At 41.9% G+C, this 18,712-nt stretch overlaps 1 protein-coding gene across 1 annotated transcript in view; it reads left to right on the top strand.

Moving 5' to 3' along the window:
* LOC126480931 (uncharacterized) overlaps window positions 1–18,712 on the top strand; it is a 222,548-nt gene that overhangs the window by 152,990 nt on the left and 50,846 nt on the right. Inside the window, exons 9-11 of the mRNA XM_050104344.1 lie at window positions 380–613; window positions 11,703–11,933; window positions 17,792–17,982. Of these exons, the coding sequence (XP_049960301.1) occupies window positions 380–613; window positions 11,703–11,933; window positions 17,792–17,982 (656 nt within the window). The remainder of the gene's footprint in view (window positions 1–379; window positions 614–11,702; window positions 11,934–17,791; window positions 17,983–18,712) is intronic.

The raw sequence follows: 18,712 nt of genomic DNA, 5'->3' as shown, positions 1-18,712 counted from the left end.
GTGAATATCATCCATTTGAAATCTGAAGGGACGTACTAGGTCCTGTTAGGCACCTGATTTTATGCCAGGAAAAACAAGTATGGCTGCCTCAGATAATATCTAAATTATGTGACTTTAAAATGCAACATGTCATAGGCATTCATCAGGCTAGAGAGAACGAATTAGAATTTTCAGAGCTCCTGGAGAGGACAGAGGTCCAACATGAAGCATCATTGTTTAAAAATCTTCTTATCGATTCTACACATTCATTCGTTTGCCTCAACCAGGTCTCCTAATATTACTGTTGTGGACAGTATAAGACAGCAAAGGTGGTTGGTGGTCTGCTGCACAGGCTGCTGGGAAGTCAGGTACTGTACAACGTTTTGTGGTATGCCCACAGGCCCAGGAGCAGGCACCGCCCCAGGTGCCAGCATTCAACAGCCTGCAGAAGCTGCGGCGGTCGGTTTCCGGGGCACTGGGCGCAGCGCTCGGCTCGCTGGGTCGTGACCTCGGTGCCAGCGATGACGAGGACGAGCTGGACCGTGGGCCGTGTCACGGCCAGAGGCCACCACTGGACGAGAACTGGCTGCTCAGCCGCAGCGTGCCGACCTCACTCAACGTGCACTCTGCCACGGTCAGCCTGCCATCTCTCCCCACATGTTCTCTAGAATATTTTTGGCAAGGCAGTGAAAGACTAACCCTTAAGTAGTACTGTTTTAAGTAAATGTACTAACTTCACTGAGTAAGATGTTGGCCTCTCCCTTAAAAGAGCACACTGGTCACTTTGGAGTTCTGCAGACAGTGCAGAACTGGTGACTCATGTGGCCTTCCATCACTGACATAAGTCATGGCATTGAAATGGTTAAGTACAGGTCATTCACATTCTCGAGAAGAATTGTAGGATTGATATACATAATTATAGACCTACATAGCTGACATTGATCTGTTGTGGAATTATGCTCATATGTTATGATATTTTTGGAGAACAAATATGTCCCCAGTAAATATATCCTCAATGTGGATTCCACAAGCATAGAGCTAGTGAAACTCAGCTCACTCTATTTGTCATGCAATGCAGAGCACTGTACACATTGATAGCCAGGATGGTGCCTTCAGCAAGACATTTGCTAGAGGTCTGAATTGTCATTCATTGAAAAAAACAGAGCTTACTGAATATTGGATCAAATTTTTGACTGCAATCAAAATTTGTTTGCAGGTACAACTTGACACATTGCTCTTAATGGAAAAAAATTGACAAAGGTAATTTCATGAGTATCCCAAGGATGTGTCACAGACAGTTACTGTTCACAGTGTGTGTAAGTGATCCAATGGATAACATCAGAAGCTCTGTGAGGCTGTTTGCAGATGATGCATTTGTCTATAAGAACATAGCAATGCCAGAAGACAGCGGCAAATTGCAGCAAGACCTGCAGAGGATCAGTGATTAGTGCGAGGATTGGCTGTTGATTCTGAACATAAATAAATGTAACGTTTTGCATATAATAGACTACACAATTACACTATTGGTGACAATACACTGTAAACCATGACTACTGTAAAATACCAAGGAGTAACAATGAAGAGCAACATAAAGTGAATGACCAGGCAAAGCAAATAGTAGGGACATTGGCACCTGCAGAAATTTTTTCAAGGTGGAACAAAATTCAAATCTTACCAGTTTTGATATAACTGTTTTGTTGAGTTTAAAAATGTGTCATTCTGCCCGGGAACTAAGTCTGACAAGAAGTACACAAAACTTATTATGTCTCAAAAGACTGATGACTGACAGCTTAGCATTTTTAAGGTAGATTTCTTTGGTACCTAAACAATAAGCATGTAGCAATAGTATATGCAAAGTACATCTTTTTAGGTTACTAACATGAATATGGATGCAACCTTTTTGATTTAATAATCTCAACATACAGTCTCATATGAGCATGATCAAATCCGGCACACCCAAAGAGTCGTGGAATAAAGCTAGAAAATAATCACAAACTGGAGAAACAGGAAATAAACTTTAAAACAGGCTAATTTAATGTTGATGCCATCTGTAACACTTTGCTTATCAAACATCACTTCTGGTCACATCAATGAGTTTATTGCATTACTTTTGTGATTTCTATTTTTATTGTTGATTAGCATAATTGAAGCTGAACAAATTAGATTTTAAAAGCAACATTTTTTGGGATTAGTAAGATAAACTGTGGCCTGTGGCTAATACAAGACTAGATGAATTTGTGAAATCTTCCAAAACCATTATCAAATTGGCCAGTAGAATCAACTTTTAGCAGCCTCGGAGTGCACCAAGATAATCTTCACCTCTGTTTTCCATATTCTTGTGCAGCATGCCAACTGGAATGCAGAATTTGTAGCTCAGTGACTGCATTTGTCATTGCAGACTTACAGAAGATCCCAGTCCTTGAGACTACATTTTTTCTGACTTTAAATTTTTCGCATTTTTCCCTCCCTTCTAGTGCAAAAAATTGCAGTTTTCTTTTCTGAGTGATGTGTTAGGGAATAATGAACTATAGATTCACATACTTACCGTATGTGTGGCTGTGTTCTTCCAAGTGGACTTCAGTAGCTCAGACATGTGAAACTGAATGAGACTGCAAGCAATCACAAGTTTTCTTGTCCACAGAAAAGTTGTAAACTGCAGTTGTGATTCCACTGCACATCAGTGAGAGTTTTTTATCCTTATGGGGATTGGGGATGGAAGCTTGCCAGTTATATTGCTGCCATGTTTATCACCACCGGCGACAGAATCCATGTGCGAGGGTGTTTGACCAGCTCCTTTCTGCACCTTGGTAAAGGCTGAATAAGGACTCAACATAAAAAGAGTGAAGACATTATTTTGCACAGTCCTTTAAAGACTCGTATCCATACTGACTGCCAATTAGCACCAAGACTGCAGCACCATTAAGGAATAGACATAAGTTACTGTTTGTGACAACCAACGAAATCAAGGACACACTGTGGTTTGTGACAATTGCAAATGCCCAAAAGGAGTGGTCTCAAAATCAGAGACTATGTAGAACAGTGGAGATGTAATAAGTGATTATTATTGTGCAGAGATGGCATGCACATAGGCCCAGCAGTGCTCTCTCCTGTCTGACCATACAGCTCAGTTTTATGCTACACTCAGCTGGTGCAGAGCAGTCAAACAGAGTGGAATTGCACAAGCAGGTGCCAGTATGCTTTGTTGAAATCAAAAGGTGCAATCTACAGGGTCAATTTAAGGCCCAGGCAACACAAGCCAACACTTGGGGCACCAAGCTGAAAAGGGTGTCAAATTGAGAGGGGCACCATAGGTGCCATGTAGAGAGTGGTGCCATAGGTACCACAACTGTTAAGACATCTATACAGGACATACCACAATTAGTAATGATTGTGTGGGGCACTAAGCTGAGAGGGGTTCCAGTTTTGTCCAAGAGCAAGATTTGTATACAGTGCATGTCACAACCGGTAGCAAAAATGACCTGGATGAAAGTATATGATGAAAAGAGGTAAGGGGAGGGGGTGCCAGATGATAAAATCACTTGTGTGTAAAAGTGTTCTCAAATGTGAGTATGAACACAGCAGGATTCATTGTAAAGGGCACACTGTTAGAACAGTGTTGCATGTGCAGAACCAGTGCACAGAAGAGGGTCACACATAATGACAAGTGGGCAATGCATCACACAGAGTGACCAAAGTGCAGAATGACCGCCATATTGCTTTTGTGGCTGTAATTGACAGAACAACTTTGTCAACATAGTTGGCTCAACTCTGAAGTGCTGCAACAGGTGTTTGAACATGTCTGCGTCGACAGTTCAAAGTTGCTTGCTTGCTGAGGGCTGGGTTGGTGGCACACATTCCACTTCTTCGGCTTCCACTGACCAGAAACTGCCAACACCTCAAACTGAAATGGACACGTGAATGTTGTCACTGGTGTGCCGAGTGACCAAATTAAGTATTTTTGAATGAGTCCCGCTTCAGCTTCTCCTGTAGCAATGGCTGTGTATTGTTAGATACTACTGTGGTGTACGCAATCAGGCAGACTGCTTTGTTGAGCAGCATAGTGGACAAACACCAGTTGTGACAGTCTGGGGCACCATTGGCTACAACGTGTGATCTCATGTCCTGCCTACTGGTGGGAATCTGAATAGCAACTGTCTCATCAGGAAGGTTTTAGAGCCCGACACATTGCCACTGTTGCAGGCAGTTCCAAGGGCTATATTTCATCAGAACAATACCTGGATAGGTGAAGGACGTCCAAGCCTTCAGTGAAGAAAGAATGGTACTACTGTACGTGTGGTCCTAATGTTCACTTTACATTTCACCCATCAAACATGTATGGGATACGATCAGTCAGCAACTTGTTTGTTCTGATTCTCCAGCAACCATTGTCAATGTTTTTTGGATGTGCCTGCAAACCACGTGGAAGTGTGTTCTCTAGTAGCATATCCAGATGCTAACACTGAGCCATGATGTCCAGAGGCTCTGACTGCAGCATGTGGCAGCTTCACACCATACTGAATTACAACAGTCAAAGTGCATGTACAGTTTTGTAATTATAAACATTTTTGTGTCTCATGTCTCTAATCTGCAGAATAAACTTAATTTTAATCACTTGTCTACCTCTTAGTGGTGCAGTTCTCATGATAACTAGTGTATATAGTGATTGCTTAAGTTGCAGTATTTCTTGTTGCAGTCAGCAGTGTTAAAGCTACAGTTTGGTGGAGTGGAAGACAGTGACTGCTAGAAATTTGAGAAAATTCCGTAATGAACAAAGAGCCTGTAGCCAGATTCCAGGAGTGAGCATGTGCCTGCTCTGTGTCCACCCCCCTCCCCCTCCCCCTCCCCCTCCCCCACCCTCCTCCCCTTGCAGATGCTTATAACTATGAAAAGCAGATGCCAAGCTGATGTTCACTGGAAGAATCATAAGAAAGAAGAGGCTTAAAAAACAATTGTTCAGCTGATGCTTGAGAAGAGAGATACGAGATCCAACAGAGAGTGGTGTGTTTTGCCACTGGATCATTTAGACAGCGTGAGAGCGCCACAGAGGTGCTCAATAAAATCTGGTCGCAGGTGCTACAAGAGTTGTATTATGCAACATGGAGAGGCCTACTATTGAAATTCCAAGAGAGTATGTTCTGGGAAGAGTCAGGCAACATATTACTTCCTCTGATATAAATCTCACAACATGACCACAGAGAGAAAATATGAGATATTAGAGTTAACTCGGAAGATTAATGACAATCATGCTTCCCATGCACCATTTGGGAATTAGATTAGATTAGATGTACTTTTCGTTTCAATAGATCCATAGTGAGGATATCCTCCAAGGTGTAGAACATGTTGGAAAACAAATACTTACTTACAGATACTCCTCCAAATACTCCTCCAAAGAAAATAAAAGATGTGCTAATGCACCCTCAACAGATCTGATGTACACACATCTAAAAAAGTTTTGCATCATCCCAGTTCCTAGAACTCCTGAAGATAGACATTGACTGTGGATATTGTGTCACAGACACAGTCCCTCTGACTGTTCAGAGATGTCACTAAACCCGCCCAAAGATTTAAACAACCATGCATGAGCACAGCCCATTAGACAAAGGGGGTCCGACAGCCAATCAGTTCCAATCACTCCACCAGAAAGGAGGTACACGGCTCATGTTTTGTGTAGTTCAGCCATGCCTAGATGGTCAATACTGTGGTTCGGTTGCATCCACATTGTAACTTTGTGTCAGGAAGGGCTCTCAACAAGGGAAGTGTCCAGGCATCTCGGAGTGAACCAAAGTGATGATGTTATTCAGACATGGAGGAGGTACAGAGAGACAGAAACTGTTGATGACATGCCTCGCTCAGGCCGCCCAAGGGCTGTTACTGCAGTGGATGACCGATACCTACGGATTATGGCTCAGAGGAATCTTGACAGCAATGCCACCATTTTGAGTAATGCTTTTCGTGCAGCCACAGGCATCATGTTATGACTCAAACTGTGCGCAATAGGCTACATGATGCGCAACTTCACTCCAAATGTCAATGGCAGGGTCCATCTTTGCAACCATGACACCATGCAGCGTGGTACAGATGGGCCCAACAACATGCCAAATGGACCACTCAGGATTGGCATCAAGTTCTCTTCACCGCTGAGTGTCGCATATGCCTTCAACCTGACAATTGTCGGAGACGTGTTTGGAGGCAACCCAGTCAGGCTGAACACCTTAGACACACTGTTCAGCGAGTGCAGCAAGGTGGAGGTTCCCTGCTGTTTTGGAGTGGCATGATTTGGGGCCGATGTGTGCTGCTGGTGGTCATGGAAAGCGCTGTAACAGCTGTACAATACGTGAATTCCATCCTCTGACCAGTAGTGCAACCATTTTGGCAGCATATTGGTGATGCATTCATCTTAGTGGATGACAGTTCGAGCCCACATCGTGCACATCTTGTGAATGACTTCCTTCAGGATAATGACATTACTTGATTAGATTGTCCAGCATGTTCTCCAGACAAGAACCCTATCAAACACGCTTGGGATAGATTGAAAAGGGCTGCTTATGGACAATATGACCCACCAACCACTCTGAGGGATCTGTGCCAAATCGCCGTTGAGGAGCGAGACACTCTGGACCAACAGTGCTTTGATGAACTTGTAGATAGTATGCCATGATGAATACAGACGTGCATCAATGCAAGAGGACATGCTACTTGGTATTAGAGGTACCAGTGTGTACAGCAATCTGGATCACCACCTATGAAGGTCTCGCTGTATCGTGGTACAACATGCAATGTGTGGTTTTCATAACCAATAAAAAGGGCGGAAATTATGTTTATGTTGATCTCTACTCCAATTTTCTGTACAAGTTCTGGAACTCTCAGAACCGAGGTGATGCAAAACTTTTTTTGATGTGTGTAAATAAAATGAGCAAGGGGGAAAATGAATGTGTTACCAGAAATATCTCCACCACACACCATAAAGTGGTTTGTGGAATATAGATATGTACATGCGTGTACCGGTTGTACTGAATCAGTACCATAAAATAGGTTGATGTGGAGATGTGATAGAATGACAGAAAAGTATTATCATGTTTGGATGTGCCCATGACCACCTTGGGAATGAAGCCGGCTGATTTTCTGGCATATTGACACGGGCTGTCCAGTGTGTCTACAAGAAATGGTATAGTACTCACAGCCATCTAGCACAGCATAAGAATGGTTGTTGTAAACAGACCCAGTCTGACAGCAACTGGAGACAAGCATTACGCTTCGATTTCAAACCCAACAGGAATTTCTGTTGTCAGCAAATGCAGGTACACCTCAACTAGTTTCCAAGAATACATTGTGAAGGAAACTGCATGCAGTGGACGTTTGGAGGTGGATACCTCACAAACGGCTACCAATCACAGCAGCACAAAAGCTGCACTTCCACAATGTACTTAACAACATATAAACTGGACAGTAACGTAATGAAAACTGTAATCTACCCCCCTCCTTCCTACTTGCAGCTATTATCCACATTAAAGTCTTTTATGATGATTTAAGAGGAGCAAAGATTACAATAAACCTTCTGGTTTATTTAGCTTTTCATGTAGAGTTTGCACCTGTTCTTCTTGTCTAGGGGTCTGATTCTTGAAGCTGAAAAGTCACATTTTAGGTCTTCGCAGTTGGATTGAGCTAAATAAATTTGAAGATTGTTGTTGCAGAATTTTGTTTTTACATTAATATATTTGCTCATATTTTAGTATATAATAGGGTCTTTTGATTGTTCACATTAACAAAGTTAAAACTACATTGTTCGCAAAAAATAGAAAAATATGTCCAGTCACATCAGAGGAATGCTTGCGACTCTCACATTGTGTGGAAATAACCATATTGCAAAGGGCTTACAATTTTTCTTGACAAATTTAATGTCCATTAATTTTGATTATTATTTCATAAATGAATCCAGAGAAAAAAATAGCAACCAGTACAGGATACCATAATTAATAATAGAAATTTTAAGTGTGCCATTAATTCATGATTTCAAATGTTTCTAAAAAAAATAATTTTAACTGTACATTCAGAACTACTACTTATTGATTATAACATTGAAACTAAAGTAGTTTATAAAGTAATTCCTTTTTATAAATTTTAGCTTGAAATATAACATACTGTGCATAAAATTACATGAAAGCTTTCAGGAAGCAACTGAGATAATATTGACCTGTCCAAAATTCTAAAAATAATACTGTTGTCAACAAGTACTGTTGAGGAAAAGTAATTCTAGAGCATTATGTCCCATTACAAGGCGTATGGTGTGGTCTGACAAGTCATGATTTTTCTGGTTTTCAAATGATTTGAGGGGCCGAGTGCTGCAGCAGTGCAATGTGGCATTTAAACTGCAATGTGTGGAGGGTGGAGTTCAGGCTGGAGGTGGTTCTGTGATGTTTTCCATGCTATAGCTTGGACATACTCTTTTCATGTTACCATGATAATGAATCAGGGTGAAACTCTCTGGCAGATTAAAATTGTGTGCCAGGCCAGGACTTGACCCTGGAAACTTTGCCACTCTTGAGCTCAGATGTTTAGTTAAATGTTCTCAGTGAATAAGTACTGCCAATTTTTCTACATGATAATATACTATGGAAACTCCCATCTTCCAAGATGACAGCCACATTCACAGGGTGCACACATACATTCCCGGTTCAATGAACACTCAGACACACTGTTACATATCCACTGGCCCACCAATTTATCCTGTTGTAATCCCAAAGAAATGTCTGGGACTACTTACAAGGGAACCTCCCCATCGCACCCCCCTCAGATTTAGTTATAAGTTGGCACAGTGTATAGGCCATGAAAAACGGAACACAGATCAATCGAGAAAATAGGAAAAAGTTGTGTGGAACTATGAAAAAAATAAGCAAAATATACAAACTGAGTAGTCCATGCGCAAGATAGGCAACATCAAAGACAATATGAGCTTAGGAGCGCCGTAGTCCCGTGGTTAGCGTGAGCGGCTGCAGAACGACAGGTCCTTGGTTCAAGTCTTCCCTCAAGTGAAAAGTATAATTTTTTTTCAGAGAATTATTATCTGTCTGTCCATTATGTTTCCATCACTTTTTTGGGAGTGATTATCACATCCACAAGAAAACCTAAATCGGGCTAGGTAGAAGGATCTTTTTACCCATTCGCCAAGTGTACAAGTTAGGTGGGTCAACAACATATTCCTGTCATGTGACGCACATGCAGTCACCAGTGTTGTATAGAATATATCAGACATGTTTTCCTGTGGAGGAATCGGTTGACCTATGACCTTACAACAAATGTTTTCAGTTCCCATTGGAGAGGCACGTCCTTTCGTCTACTAATTGCACGGTTTTGCGGTGCGGTCACAAAACACAGACACTAAACTTATTACAGTGAATAGAGATGTCAATGAACGAACGGACAGATCATAACTTTGGGAAGATAAAAAAAGTAAACTTGTCACTCGAGGGAGGACTTGAACCAAGGACCTCACGTTCCGCAGCCACTCACGCTAACCACGGGACCCGGTACTCCTTAGCTCACACTGTCCTTGATGTTGCGTATCTTGCGCATGGACTACTCAGTTTGTATATTTTGCTTATTTTTTTCATAGTTCCACACAACTTCTTCCTGTTTTCTCGATTGATCTGTGTTCCGTTTTTCAAGGCCTATCCACTATGCCAACTTATAACTAAATCTGAGGGGGGTGCGATGGGGAGGTTCCCTTGTTAGAACAGCTCTGTTTTCGATGGGTACGTATTAAATTCTACATATGACTTAATATCATCTGCAGCGCAGTGATGTTGCCTTTAAAATATTTAAACGTAAATTTGCATTCAAAGCCAGTCCTTTAAAACTTTGTTTATCAAGCCAGATTTCATCTCACCACAATATGGTACATAGTCTAACTGTTTCACACTTGAAATCTTCTGTACAGTCCTCCAGCAGATTGGGTTTCCAGCTGTTTATATTTTTTGCAGTTTTCCTTCTTGACAAGTACTTTATAAAAGCATTACTGTAGTGACTATGCAGTCACCAGCCTCACACTCCTTCACTAACAAGTTCAGAACAATCATCCAACAGAACATCAAACGTATCATGTACCACTACATATTAAAAGTGTTTTATATGTACAAAATGAAATTTTTATTCTTCTTTACTCTTAAATGTGTAGTTTAATCTTCATATCTTTTGTATCTTTTACTCCACTGAAGAATATTTAAAGTTATGACATGTGTTATATGCCTACTGAATGTTAAAGTGTTTTATTGTAACCTTAAATAAGTATGCCTAGAAATCACTTTTAGAAATGTACTTATACCTTGCCTTGTCCAATGCCATATGCAAAAGATGCTTTTGTAAACAACAGGGCCAATAAATACAATCAGAATCTGTTCAGTTCCTGCAACTGCATCATTGTATCTGAAAGCTTGATTAATAACAATGCCAGTGTCAGCAGATGAGTAGCTGGCATGTTGAACTTCTGTGTCAAGCTCATATGTTCAAACCAAGCTAAAATAGGATTTTAATTTGTTAAAGACTCAAAAATCCACTGTAACCAGTGACCTGTTGTGGTACTATTATACAAAGTGTACATTAAGTTAGGGAACACTTTCAATTATTTATTGCACAAAAACCAAACATTCTACAGATATCATACGTATGTCATTTTGAAGAGAAACACTGAAAGTTTTCTTTTTCATATATACTGCAACACTGTAGTTTGGTAATTTGCCAATAGTCAGCATTAGTTGCAAACATGGCGAGTTCAGGTGTGGAGTGATCTTTTTGTGTGTTGGAGTTCGACAAAACCAAGTGTGCTACAGGTGTTCAACGGTTGTTTAGAACCAAGTATGGCAAGAAGCCAACAACAAGGAAGGCCATTTACCACCGGAACAACAAATTCATTATGACGGGCTGCTTGTGCCCATCAAAGAGAAGCGGACATCCGAGTGTGAGTGAAGTGAATGTCGAGAGCGTACGAGAGACATTCATAACAAGTCCAAAGAAATTGGAGCATCGTGCATCCTGTGAACTCAAAATGGCTCTAAATTAGACTCTCCATTCAACTTTCAGCAGTATGGGGCTCCACCCCATTTTCATTGTGAAAGTTCGTGGGCACCTGAACACGGAGCTGCCACATTGATGGATTAGCCGTGCTACAGAAGGGGACAGCTGTTTCATCAAATGGCCACCCCGATCACCAGATTTCACTCTGTGTGACTTTTTTCTGTGGGGAAACATTAAAGATCTGGTGTATGTACCACCTGTACCATGTGATGCAGCAAAGCGGGAAGCGACTGCCACAGTTGACAATGCCATGGTGGGACAAGTATTGATTACCGTATTGACGTCTGCCGGGTCACATATTGAACGTTTGTAAAAAGAACTTTCAGAGTTTCTCTTCAAAATGCATTATGTATGACATCTGTACAATGTTTAGTTCTTGTGCAATAAATAATTGAACGTGTTCCCAGACTTTATGTACACCCTGTATAATAGTGTCACTATTAAATACAAAAGAAATGAAAACATTGATTTTACGTCTCTAAGTTTCTATCTCCTTGAAGATACTTTTCAGTATCCCCCCCTCCTCCCTACCTAACCTCCCTCCCCCCCCCCCCTCTAAAACCACACACACACACACACACACACACACACACACACACACACACTCACTCTACGTGGCTCTTCTCATTGACCAGTGACTTGTCACTTGTCTGCAGGCGGGCTACCCCAAGTGGTCACTCAGCAGCCCATCATCTGGTGAGCGGGAGGCAATGCCCTTCTCGTACCTGCCATCTAGCGGCCATGTCATGTACCTGCCAGACGGTGATGTGGACGTGGAGCCCCCGCTGCCGCCCAGGAGCCGTGCCCGGCAGCGACAGGGCCCCCTGTGGGATGCCGCACCTCTCTCAAAGTCTTGCGGTGACATCTCCGTCTGTGAAATGAGACAGGTAGCCCACTACCAGCCTGCACATTTTTGTGTTTCTCTCACGTCACCAAGTCATTCTACACTGTTCTTCTCTGTCACAGTCATTGTAATTTCAAATTCCGCCAGACTGAGCATGTTGTCATGTTACTGGGCTCCTATCTGCAGTTTGAATCCCCTTCTGGGGACCCTGCTTCATATTTTACCTACCATGTGCCATTGCACAGTCAGCTGCAGCCTTGAAAGCGCATATATGTTTATACTGTGATCACCTTTCTTCAGCCGACAAGTTACTTTGTAGCGAAGCCTAGGACATGTCATTGTTTATTGACACTAATTTGATTTGTAATTTGGTTTCAGGATACTTTACTGTCTCCATTCCTTCCTTTTTTAAACTGATTATCTGATGATTACTTGGTGAAACATGAAACCTGGTAATGGTAACAGGCCTGAGGCTAAAATATAATTTAAAAAACGTAAAAATGAGGTTAAAGCATATCCATCACCTGAAGTGCTTTAGGAAGAACACAGAAAACTTGAAATCAAATTAACATCTGTACACGACGGTATATACTATATTTTGCTACACAGTAACTTGTGAGTTGAAGACACCCAGAAAGTTGTTCAGGTTGGAAACATGTATGTGGTCTTAAGGATGCAGCTGACTGTGTAACAACACTGCTTTGGCAACTCTTAGATTGCAGATCTATTATTAATAATATTGAAAATGGAAAACTGATTGCAAGAGAAAGCTTTCTCAAAGTGAAAACTACTAAAAACATAATTGAATTACTGATGTTGGTCAGCTATATGTCCACTAGAAGTAGGACAGACAATGCCAACCTGCTGGTGCAATTAGTAAACTAGTATTTGGCAGTCACAAGTATATAATAAACTCCAGTATGATATACTGATAAATTGAGGTACTATTAAACAAGTAGCCCGCATCTCGTGGTCGTGCGGTAGCGTTCTCGCTTCCCACGCCCGGGTTCCCGGGTTCGATTCCCGGCGGGGCCAGGGATTTTCTCTGCCTCGTGATGGCTGGGTGTTGTGTGCTGTCCTTAGGTTAGTTAGGTTTAAGTAGTTCTAAGTTCTAGGGGACTGATGACCATAGATGTTAAGTCCCATAGTGCTCAGAGCCATTTAAACCATTTTATTAAACAAGTGGAAACTAACAGAAAAAGCAGCCCCTCCCCCCCCCCCCCCCCCAAAAAAAAAAAAAAACAGAGAAAGAGATGTTTAACATATCAGAAGACACTCTGAAAAAGGCTTTTTTATAGGAATCACTTTGTTCTTCTAACAGTTCCTTCCAGCAAGTCGTAGAAGGGGACTTTGTCCAATGTGGAGATGATGAGTCAATTTTTCTGCAACCCATCTAAGTGGATCCTGATTGGAAGCTAATGTGCTGCCTTAAGGGCTTGCTGCTGTCCTGCAATGGCAGCTGCCCTCAGCTCTTGTCGGAAACAAACTTGCGACGACTGGTGGTGAGGAAGCGGCACTTTCCTTGGGAATGCCATTAGAGGGAGCATGCTGCTACATTTGTTACCAGAAGGTTCAAATAACATATGAGTATTTTAGAAATACTCTATGAATTGAAATGGGGATCCTGGGGAGGGGGGGGGGGGGCGGCACGGGGAAGTGGTTCTTATCGTGAAACACTACTGAAAAAGTTTAGACAAACAGCATTTCTGACAAATTGCAAAATGATCCAATGACTACCAACATACATCTCATGCAAGGACCATGAAGAAAAGATGCCTCATGCAGAGGCAATTAGGCAGTTTTTTATTCCTCACTCCATTTTCGAGTGGAACATGCAAGAAAATGACTAGCTGTAATACAAGGTACACTCCACCATGCACTGTATGGTGACTTGTGTAGTATGCGTATAGCTGTAGACACCTCTTATTGGTGTAGGAGGCTGGTTTCCTGGTTAAGTGTTGCAGTTTAGTACGCATACATGTGCTTGGCAGAAAGAACCTCATATCAGAGTCTGGAGTTATTGGCCAGTACAGGTGGTGTTTAATGAAGGACACATACTTGGTGAGATACAACTGAAGCCAATAAATTGAACTTGTTTCTATGGAAACTTTAAGTGTCATATTTTTGTGCAATTTTTTCCCTGTTAGCTTTAAACTTTCATCATATCCCATTTTGATCTTTCTTTTTTTACATGATTGAGGATTAATTATAGTCAGTTTACTGGCCATTAGCAGTAAATGTCATTCAATCCAATGGCCAGATCTGAAAATTGTGTTAAACAGTTGCCTAGCTACAGCGCACTAATTGTAGTCTTATTTGCAGATGCCATTGTTTTTAAACTCATATGAGAGGGAGTGGGAAGAGGAGTGATGTCTTCATGACATGGAAGCAATTTTTAAACTCATATAAGGGTGAAAGGGAGGAAGAGTGATGTCTTCATGACATGGAAGCCTGTATTGCCTCAAGTGTTACATGTTGCCCCCTTTTAGTTCCCTGTGATAATACGGTACAAGAACGTCCCCCACCTGATAACATAACAAATTCCTGGAAAGGAAACTTCATTTTCTTGGCTTTATTCTCATCAGATAGTTGCCATTGTATCCAGAGAAAAAACATCTTGTGGTAGTCCACCACATTGTGTATGACATACAGTACACAGCCCATGGAGATCTTGAGTTTGTGTGCAATCCGCTTCACAAGAATGTAACAATCAGCTTGAGTCAAATCTTCTATACTGTCTTCATTGACATCTGAGATGGTCCTACATAGCAGCTCTGAGCTTTGCTTGTCTTGCACATTTGTTCTGCCTTTATCAAATTACCTGCACGAAAACCACATCCATTTTTGTGATGTTACATGCACTCCATATCATAAATGACCACGGCAGGCATATGCATTGTGTACAGTCCACTTATAGCGATTAGCACACAGATGTATTATTTAGTATAAACATTGCAATCCTTCTTATATAGACTGACTTATTTTTATATAGTTGCATTCAGACCCAATGTTAGACACGGTGGTACAAATTGCAAAGTCGGAGGAGTCGATTGCTATTGTGCAAAGTGTGGTTGTGGACAACCGGCAGTGGGCAAAACTTGATGAGACACGCCAGAGTGACAGGCCCCCATTGGAGACTATGTAAGCTTCAGTGACAATGTTGTTGAAGCAGACAGTACCAGGATGTGTACTCCAGAGTCCCAGTGCCAGCCCACACTGGACTGCTCTCGGTCTCTGCCACAGGAGTCTTCACAGTAGGCACAGAGCAGTATACTTCACAGCACCAGATTTGTGCCTCTGTGTGTGGCACTCTTGCCCAGATTGCTGGTCATTATATGGGAGGAGACAGTGCCTCCATTTCTTGCAACTTGTCGGGCCTGCTGCACACCGGGACACTTAGCAGTCGTGCAGAAAATGTCAGCTAGCTGTGCTGTGAGGCAACATCCCCATGTTCCCAATCTGGTCTACGAGCACACCAGCTGGCCTACAGCCACACCATGTTATGGTAGTTTCAATAAGACAGAAGAGCCTTACGCCCAGTCTGATCAGTTTGGATAGTTATCAGTGGCTGGGATGCCACCCCTTACAGCACTCTCAGTGCCAAGTGGCATTTTTAGTAGGCAGCAGATTCCCTTCAAGAGACTACTACTAGTTGCAACCAAATACAAACATGTAGGGACATTTTGGTTGTAAATTCATAGTTGGTGAAAAATAATATTTTCAGACTTGATGTTTTCTCCATTTTTGAATTTTATGTAGTTAATAAAGTTAACCTTGTCTCTCAGGTGGTGCCATTTCAGAACTTGAAGGCATTACTGCAGTCATTAAATCAACTTTCTGGTAAGTACCTGGATAGAGCCACCAATTTTGAGGCCTACATTACATTGAAACCATCTACAGCTCCTAACATCTGTTGAGCTTGCTCCATTCTGTTTGCTGTGTGAGATAAGTGGAGGCAGAACTCGACAGCTGGCAGAATCTCGAGGTGATATAACTGGTTTCATTGACCAAAGAGCTGCCTACAAGTTAATGATCCAGAAACCTACTGGCAGTGTTAAACTATGCAGCCAATTAAAGCCCGTGGTAAACTTACAGAGTGAAATAGATGTTTATCGCATACCACATCCTGAGGAGTTATTGGGTAAGTTAGCCTGCAGTCAGTATTTGTCCACAATTGACCTCAGACATGCATACTTGTGGTTGCCATTTGACACCGAGTCTTGGTGGATTTTAGTGTTAAATACTCCTTTCAGGATATACCTTTATAACTGGTTGCCATTTGAGATAGCTTCAGCTCGAGGAAAATTCCAGCATTTTGTTGAGCAACTTATAAGACATTTTGTGCTGTGTCAATGATATGGATGACATTTGATTAACTGGCTCCATGAGAGAACTGCAAACACAAGGTTTGCAGGCCTTTTTCAGTGTGTGGTAAACCAATGGGCTGTGTTGCAAGTTTGAGGAATGTTTTTTTCTGCTCCTAGAGTCAAAGTTTTAGTGCATCATTTCACCTATGTTGCCAAGTTGTCCACCACACAGTGTTGCACACAACAGTTTGAGCCTTAGGTGTAGTTTTTGCTATTGAGGGTGTGCCATGCACTGTGGTCCAGACAACGGTCACCAGTTTGTGTCAGATGAATCTGAAGTGTTCTATCACCAAAATGGTATTCAGCACCTGACCACTGCACTGTTATGTGTGGTGTGAAATTCAGAGTTTGAGCAGTTGGTCAAGATATTCAAACTGTAACTCAAAAAAAATTGTCATGGAGGTCCTTATAGAGGAGGCCCTGTCCAGTTTTTTGACATCTTATTCTGCAACTCCTATCAACTGGTGCAGTCCAGCTGAGATGCTGCAGCGCCATCAGCAGTATGGTATCATTGACCTATTGCATCCAGCACCGCAGTCCCCTGTGCCAAGGTCTCGGCAAGGTTCTGCCATTTGGGCACACTTGTTAAGATGGATGCCATGGGGACACAAGGCACTGTGATGAGAAAGAAGGGGGGACAACTTATATTGTTGCAGTGCATCAGCAGTGCCTGACTTACGAAGTTAAGCAGTTATGCCAGTGTCAAACAGAGTGATGAGCACTGCAACTCAGTTGTACAGCAGACATTCATGCAGGAGGGAGGGTCTGACCAATCCCTGCTCCAAACACTGAGTGGCACCTGCAGCATTCCCACTGCCTGCTTGACACTGCCAGTACAATGAGTGACCATGTCCTGTGAAACCTATCATGCAGGAGAACTGTTTGCTGGGGGAAAGGGGCATTTCTCATAGGGGTAATTAGCTCCCTCCATCATCACACAGCTGGCACAGACTGTCCACTCCAGTCCTCATTCATGCTTGACCACTAGCCTCGGGTGGAGTGTCAGCCCATCACCACCCACCCGGTGTCACACATGATGTCCCAGCTGAGAGCGCCTAGGTGGAACCGTTAGGGAGCTTATCACTCTCTTTCAGTTCGTGTTTGTCCTTGGCCACACTTCTGGATTCCCTACTTGTCAGTTAGGTTGCCAATCAGTGTTTGTTCGTGCATTTACAGCCATTTACATCTCGTTACTTGAGATATAACACATGATGTCCCAGCAGAGAGCGCCTAGGTGGAACCGTTAGGGAGCTTATCACTCTCTTTCAGTTCGTGTTTGTCCTTGGCCACACTTCTGGATTCCCTACTTGTCAGTTAGGTTGCCAATCAGTGTTTGTTCGTGCATTTACAGCCATTTACATCTCGTTACTTGAGATATAACAGACTGTCTCTTCTGTCTACACATGGAATTTAATTTGCATGGGGCATTTGTACACTTTTAAGAGTTCTTGCTGCCTTATTCCTGAATTACCCCATTGTACATACATAATTAATTATGATTAATGTTGGTATTGTTGTCATTTGTGTACTGCAGGTAGGCAGAACGCCATCACCAGAATTGCCTCCTGACGTGCGGCGTGACCGTGAGAAAGACAAAACTCATCGCTGGAACTGGGAACAAGCCAAGGAGAAAGATTGGTGTGTCTCCAGGGAGCAGCGTGCCTCTCCGTCAAACCAACATCTCAGTGATACCGATGCAACTGCCAAGAAAAATAAGGGTCGCAGGTGAGACAGCTTGTCACTCCTTGTCTGGAGTCAAACAGAAAAATTTGTATTTCTAAAAATATCAAACTTCATCCAGACACTATCAAGAGATATTAGATGCTGTAGGCCAAACAGAAGGAAAGTAAAAAGATAAGTTTTGTTGCTCCAAAAAACAAGTGTGCATGACTCAAAAACAAAAGGAATGTATGCTGTACTTAATTCCTTATCACCAATATGTTAATGTCTGAATACTGACTGTACTGGACAAAGCTGTGTGAGCCCATTAGTATCTATAGTTCCATGTTCATCATCATTGTTCCCTTGCTTTTGACATTCACAATCTCTACGTCAATGTTTTTGCACCTGTTCCACTGTACTTGGCACTAAGCTACTCAAACTGCCAATTTGAGAAATGCTCCTTTTATAAGTCTTCTAGTGTCCATCCATCTAGCATACAAGAGATTTGTTTCTTTCTAAGATGATTAGATTTTTAGTTCTTTTCCCCATGTCATATGAAGTATCATAAAATTTATGACAGTAAAAATGATATAATTTTTTTGCTATTAGTCTCTCATTATGCTCCAGACGCGTCACTCAAAAGTTATACCATTATAAGCAGAAATATGTCAGCAAGGCAAGAAGCATAATTATGCTTCTATGTTATATCTTATGAAACTTTTATTTATTTGTTTGTATTTTTTTGAGTGTAAAAACTAGTTGTGAGAGTTCAGAAATCATGGCTATTCTTAAG

Source organism: Schistocerca serialis, chromosome 5 (genome assembly GCF_023864345.2).
Source record: "Schistocerca serialis cubense isolate TAMUIC-IGC-003099 chromosome 5, iqSchSeri2.2, whole genome shotgun sequence".
Lineage (NCBI taxonomy): Eukaryota > Metazoa > Arthropoda > Insecta > Orthoptera > Acrididae > Schistocerca > Schistocerca serialis.
This window is presented reverse-complemented; position numbering and strand designations above follow the sequence as displayed.